The sequence below is a fragment of the Etheostoma cragini genome, chromosome 11, assembly GCF_013103735.1.
Source record: "Etheostoma cragini isolate CJK2018 chromosome 11, CSU_Ecrag_1.0, whole genome shotgun sequence".
In the NCBI taxonomy this organism is placed as follows: domain Eukaryota; kingdom Metazoa; phylum Chordata; class Actinopteri; order Perciformes; family Percidae; genus Etheostoma; species Etheostoma cragini.
Window position 1 is genome coordinate 24,645,754 of NC_048417.1, and position 7,335 is coordinate 24,653,088.

The following is a 7,335-nucleotide window of genomic DNA, read 5'->3' on the forward strand; positions in this document are numbered from 1 at the left end:
ATGAAACAAAGAGTGAAAAATTTAAAGGGGTCTGAATACTTTCCGTACCCACTGTATATATATACACACACACATATATCATATCATATTCTAATATGATGTATCAAAAAATATATAAGAAGGAAATGTTCCCATACACTCACATGCACGCACACACACACACACACACACACACGGAGCACTTACTCAAACGTCATGTACAACATGTACACATGTAATTAAATGCCTGCAGTGTATTAATTGATGTGTTTGTTGTGTTTGTCAGAGCGGAACAGGACGATCCGGCCGGAGTCCAGCTCTACCCGGTGGAGATGGTCACAGTGGAAGAGTCACTCAAGTAAGACTTTTTGTTTGGCTGGCAGGTTTCAGCTGATCTTGCATGGCCAGACCTTCCTTCACTGTGCTGGAGAGGAAGGTCCGGCCAGTACAAAGCATTCTGGGATGGGAGAAAAACGTGCTCTGGTTTATTGGCATTACTTTACACCAATCACAATCATCTTGGGCGGACGGAGCCACGGTGCCGCTGCTGGGTACTTTTGCTATATTATTTAATTACATATTATTCAATTTAATTTAATGTCACTCACTCATTTTAATTGCATTTTTACATTTTTCATACTATGTCGCCCAACCTTTACTTTACAATACCTTTTATATAATGTCACAGTCATCCATTGCTTTTTGCACACTATCGGTTGTTTGTTGGTTTGTATTTATTGTAGAAAAACTGCTGCTGCTGCAACAAGTGAATTTCCCCATTGTGGGATGAATAAAGTATTATCTATCTATTGATCGATCGATCTATTAATCTATCTAACTAAATAGTCTCAGGAAGGAACTTGTTGAGGTGGAACATGTGTACGTTCAGAAGTAGTTTTAGTCGTCCACAGAAAACTTAGATTGGACAGATAGTCTAGCTAGCTGTCTGGATTTACCCTGCAGAGATCCGAGGACCAGGTAACCATAGTCCTCAGAAGTTACCCGCAGGTTAGAGCGCCAGCACAGAGACAGAGGAAAGGGACAGACATCCAGTGGAATTTCCATTAAACTATTTTCATTTCTGTCCTTCTCTCTCTCTCTCTTCAGCGGGCAAGACAGCGATGATGGCGTCAGCACACTGAAGGTACAGTGTGTCAAACTCTTCCTTTTCTTAAAACAACATCAACATACATGACAATATTTGACACCTTATTTTTGTAATGTGATGGTAAATAACAGCACTTATATTTTGTATTGAACTCTAGTCATCGGGGTGACACTTATATGGAGAGACTTTCACTGAGTTTGTTGTAAAAACAAAAAATGCAGTTAAAAGAAAATACATTACAATATAACGGATGTTGTCAAAAGATTGTACCACAGCCCAATCCTAAATGGCACATCTATGAGCATTAACCCCCTTCTTGTCCTCGGGTCAAATTTGACCCATTTCCTAAAAGTTTCTATATCAGAAATTTGGGTTTTTATCAACCAAAATATCCCAAAACATAGCCCACAGCCCACTATGCTTCGCCATCACTAGCAGGGACGTTGTAGTGCGTCCTCTGGTGGACAGACCATGCAACGCCATCACTAACAGGGACGTTATAGAGCGTCCTCTGGTGGAAAGACTGTGCAACGCCATCACAAACAGGGACGTTGTAGAGCGTCCTCTGGTGGACAGACTATACAACGCCATCACTAACAGGGAAGTTGTAGAGCTCCCTCTGGTGGACAGACTATGCAACGCCATCACTAACAGGGATGTTGTAGAAAGTCCTCTGGTGGACAGACTATGCAACGCCAACACCAACAGGGACGTTGAGGAGCGTCCTCTGGTGGGCAGACTATGCAACGCCGACATTTGTAACATGGTTGACCGTCCAGTTTTAATTTTATATATTTCATTTATCAGAATCATTTTTTAGGCCTTATAATTTATTCAGAGTAATGAATGAAAAATATTTGCATATATGTGTTTTTTAAAATCGGCCTTTATAAATGCCGATACCGAAATCGGAAATGCCTAATATCGGCCGATAATATTGGCCCGCTGATATATCGGTTGGCCTCTACTGTGGACTTTGTTTACTTCATTAATGGACTGAGGATGGGAGCAGGGTTCGGTATTCAGCAGAACCCCAAAAATCTGGGCTCGGTGCCTCCCTACTATAAACTGCCAAACAAATGGCAAATGGCGATCACGATTCAACAACCTTTTTCATGTTCAGGCAACAAATCCAAATGTATTCGGTGTATAAAAAGGCATCTGCTGTCGGGCTGTCTGTTTCAGAGACCTATTAAAACCATGCACACAGTGGCTGATGTAAATCTAGTCATGCACTTAAATACATTTGCCTTAATAAGTACACTTGCTTAAAAGAGATCATCAGGTAGGTTACTTTTTATCCTTGGAAATTTAAGTCTTTAAACCTTCGATGGTATTCGGGTCAAATTGACCCATTTCATATTTTTACAAGAAGAAAAAAGGTACAAGTGTCCATTTTTTCTACCTGGAAATCAATGGCCTTATCTTATTTTCTGTGATAAACATCTATTCCTGACTCAGTTCAGAGAATTATTCTGGATATGACCACTTATGTTTTTTCCATAGTGGATTTTTAACATAACCTATAACCTTATGACAAAAAAAGAATCACACTTCCATTTTTAATTCTAGTAGGGACTGATTACATTCCCTAAACATATACAGTACAGGTCAACAGTTTAGACACACCTTCTAATTAATGTCTATTTACATTGTAGATTGTCACCAAAGGCATCAAAACTATGAATGAACACACGTAAAATGATGTACTAAAAAGTGTGAAATAACTGAAAACATGTCTTTTTTTTGAGTTTCTTTAAAGTAGCCATCCTTTGCTCTGATTACTGCTTTGCAAACGCATGGCATTCTCTTGTTGAGCTTCAAGAGGTAGTAATAGGCAATAGAGGATATAGAGTAGGTAATAAAGGAAACGCATCGAATGAGAAGGTGTGTCCAAACTTGTGGCCTGTACTTTATGTTATCTCAATTGTTTGAAATTGAGATAAAGACAATATTTGTTAATAGATTTTGAATAAAATTTTTGTTGCAGAATTGTTTTTAAAACCCAGACTAAGTTAAGGGTCAGTTTGACCCGAGGGATACGAGGGGTTCCTGAAAAGGAACACAATACAAGGGATAAGTAATGTAAGTGATAAAGCAACTCTTTAAGGTAAAGCCTGAACGTGTGCTGCGTTGTGTAGGACGGTTGCTATGAGTTCCAGAAGAAGAGACAGAGGATTCTAGAGAAGGCCAGGTTTGAGGCCCAGCTTGCATGCCGGGAGTATGAATGGCATATGTCAATCAAGGTAAAAGTAGCGCGCCCCCCCCCCCCGAGACCCTGCTTACACTCTGCTTCAAAATGTCTTAGATCATCACCTGTGTTTAGAGGAGTTGATAAGTCAACTAATCTGTTGTTTGGATTTTAACTTTTGTGTTGTCTTCTCATCAAAATTGAAAATTACAAATTTTTTACGCCATTTTATCAATCTTTTTAACTTTTTCTTACGTATTTGGCCCTTTTTTCAACCATTGTCACTTATTTTGACGTTTTTAATACTAAGTAACACTAACTTATTAACTTTAGTTTTACAGTTGTTTTTGGAATGGACAATGAATCTCATTTATAGGAAATTATACCTACTGTTTGAGTTGGAAAAGCAGAAATTATGAATTATTTAGACTAAAATTAAAGGAATGTATGTTGATGGATAATCGCAGTACGGAATTTGTCAACTTTTACTCAATACTATTTCAAAACTACTTCAATTTATTTTCCAAATGCTACAAAATATAATAAGACACCCCAAAATTAACGAAAGTAGAGACTTGTACCTCCCAAAGAGCGTTGTGTGGAATCAATCATGTTATTCTGGGTAATTAAAAAGAACATTGATAGAGGAAAACGGGTCAATTGGACCCAAAGACAAATTGAGGGCTAATGTCCAGCCCTGGTCTAGTGGACGGCTAATGTTAGACCCAGATCTGGTCTAGCACACCGCTAACGTTAGACCCAGACCTGGTCTAGCGGACTGCTAACGTTAGTGCCAGCGTGTTGTCAGGAAGACAACACAAGGGGTAAGAGTACATCGCAGGTTGACGCTCTAGTGGACACAAACAGAAGACTGGCACTTTGCCACCTAGGGACACCAAGCAGCAGCGTCATTGCACCATTGTAACGCAAAATAAGTCCATTGTAATAAACTGCTGCCTGGTGAATTATAGTCTTGCATGTCAGTTTGTGAAGAGTTCATGTGCATGGCTGGTCTGTGACGTCCATCAGTGTCTCGCCTGGCAACAATTGTGAATATTCTTGTATTTTATTTTGTTTTTTGTTAACTAAACAGAATAGAGTCTGGTGATGGTAATGGTGATTTCGGTTTGTTTCCTCTTAACCCTTATGTTGTCTCCCAGTTGACCATGAAGTTGAAAATTTACTTTTTTTGGTGCATTTTCTGGCGTTTCAGTCGCATTTTTTATCATTCATGGTCAACCCTTATTAATATAACATTAACAAGAAATTATGAATTATTTTGACTAAAAGTTATGATCAGAGAATGTTGAGTGGATCAATATCTGTTTTAAACCATTTATAAAAAATCAAGAGCTACAAAATTGAATAAAACACCCAAAATGCAATGAAAGTAAACAATAACTCTACCTGCGACATACTGTACATGCATTTGTGTTTTGGAGCAGTTTGGTTGAAATAAACCCATATTTCTGATATAACAACTTTGGAAGAGGGTCCAATTTGACCCGAGGACAACACAAGGGCGAACTAAAAGGATCTTACTCTTTAACCCTTGGGTTGTCTTCCCGTAAAAATTGAAAATCAACACTTTTGTTGACACTTTTTAATGATGTTTTTAACTTTTTGTTACGTTTTTGTCCCATTTTTAAAATTACTTTCGATGCTTTTTTTCAATGTTAGTCACTTTTTTTTACATTAAACACTACGTAACACTAACTTATTAACTTTAGTTTTACAGTTATTTTTGGAATTTATGGTCAATAAACATCATTTCTAAGCAATTATACCTAATGTTTGAGTTGTAAAAGCAGAAATTAGGAATTATTTACAGTTAATGGAAGGAATGTATGTTGGTGGATATTCACTGACTGGGATATGTCAACTTTTACTCAATACTATTTCAAAACCACTTCCATTTTCTTTTTTCTAAAATGCTATAAAATTGAATAAGACACCCCAAAATTAATGAAAGTAGAGATTTTTACTTGCCAAAGAGCGTTGTGTGGAATCAATCATGTTATTTTGGGTAATTAAAAAGAACATTGATACAGGAAAACGGGTCAATTTGACCCGAGGACAACATGAGGGTTAACCTATTCTGGTATAACCGCTACATACAATTATGATCCTGAAAATGAGCAGAATATGGGCACCTTAATGATGAAGACCAGTGCTGCTTATGCTGAGATATCAGGCAAGAAATGGCTTGTCATTTATCCCTGCGTATTTCTTTCTGATGTCTCGCTTATCATTTGTGATTCAGATAGAGAGAGAGAGAGACATTGATCCCAATAAAATGCGAAATTATCATGTTACAGCAACAAAATCAGTCACACAGCACAGAATATAAATATAAATGAAATACTAGGCTACAATATACATACATACAATATACACTACCGGTCAAAAGTTTGGGGTCACTCACAAATTTCCATTGGACTCAATTATAGACAGAATCCACGCTGACATCAGTTACCTTGTTTTTTTTTTTAACCAGGGCAGCAGTTTCCAGATTACATTATGTGCTTACATAATTGCAAAAGGGTTGTTTAATGTTTTCTTAGTTAGTTTTTTAAAATGATATCATATTAGTAAACCAAATCTGCCTTTGGAACATTGGATGAATGGTTCCTGATAATGGGAAATGTAGATATTGCATTAAAGATCAGCCACCCACCCAGATCAGCTGGTATCCTGTCTATAATGGAGTGAAATGGAAATTTGTAAGTGACCCCAAACTTTTGACCGGTAGTGTACATAAAATAATAAGTTGCTTAATCGACAGACAAACTAGCCAATTCAAATAATAATGTTTGAATTTACATACGAGTTTATTTCATAAAATACACCTGTGCTCCTCGTTGCTGGGGTCTGGAGTCACTCGAAGAAAGTTTGAAAACACTTTTTTGAATTGAAATTAAAAAACAGGACATTATACCTAATTAACTCATTTTGGTCTTGCATAGCATTGGATTAATTTCCACAAGTAGTTACTTAGACACAAAAACATGGGAAAATAGGGTTCAGGTTGGAAAAGAAACTGTTACCCTTTATGTTATGTGTCAAACTCAAGGCCCGTGGACCAAATCCTGCCTCTCGCAGATTTTGATCCGGCCCACACATCAATTTAGGATATCAATCATTTTTGGCCCACATAGTTTTTGCGGCTTTTTGGGGGTTTTGCGACTTTTTCTGAAGTTTTTGTCACTTTTGATGATTCCTTTTGTGATGTTTTTGTCAATTTTACAGATGTTTTGGTGCTTTTTTTAAAGATTGTTGGTGCTTTTTCAACATTGTTTTTTCCAAATCTTTTCACTGTTTTTGTCCCTTTTTTCCCCTTTTTTTTGCCTTTTTAATCACTTTTTTCTTCGATGTATAACTTTTTTAGGATTTTATGTTGACCAAACTGTAAGTCAGAAAGATATATGAGACATGCAATAATAAAGTCAAATATATTTGACTTTTCTCTTATATAAAAGCATGTGAAACAAACTCAAAATGCCGCGCTGTAAAGGGTGCTGACACTAAATCAGTCTGCTGGCTACAAGTGGAATGATGCTTAAAGACATGTGTTCACATGACACATGTGTTTCTCTTTACCTTACTTTTCCATTTGTGAGTCTGTGTGTCTTTGCAAAACCTCTCCCACGTGTAGCACAGTACTTAGAATACCCAGCATCTGTTCAATGAATTATACTGTTTCATTGTTTGTTAATGAGACGTTTGAGTGCTTATCCTTGTTGTTTCTATCTCTGATGCTGCAGCGAAATGACCGATCTCCAGCCGGCAGACATCCGTCCTTCTCCAGCCCCGTGTTTGGACTGAAGCCCCGTTCAGGTGAGTTGGTTCTGGGATGAGAGGGGGGAACCCCAGAGCAGGGGGGAATGAAAGGGGGAAACGCCAAAGCAGGGGGAATGAGAAGGGGAAACATACCAGAGCAGGTTGGAATGAGATGGAAACCTACCACAGGAGGGGGGAATGTAGCAGAGCAGGGGGAATGAGAGGGGTAAATGTACCAGAGCAGGGGGAATGAGAGGGGGAAATGCCAGAGCAGGGG

General features: G+C 38.0%; 1 protein-coding gene across 5 annotated transcripts in view; it reads left to right on the forward strand.

Annotated features, from left to right (window-relative positions):
* The window catches only part of lrch1 (leucine-rich repeats and calponin homology (CH) domain containing 1), a 99,084-nt gene that overhangs the window by 68,229 nt on the left and 23,520 nt on the right, over nt 1-7,335 (forward strand). For all 5 annotated transcript variants that reach the window (XM_034885152.1, XM_034885153.1, XM_034885149.1 and 2 more), the window contains exons 12-14: nt 266-337; nt 1,087-1,123; nt 7,043-7,115. In XM_034885152.1, coding sequence (XP_034741043.1) covers nt 266-337; nt 1,087-1,123; nt 7,043-7,115 — 182 coding nt within the window. The remainder of the gene's footprint in view (nt 1-265; nt 338-1,086; nt 1,124-7,042; nt 7,116-7,335) is intronic.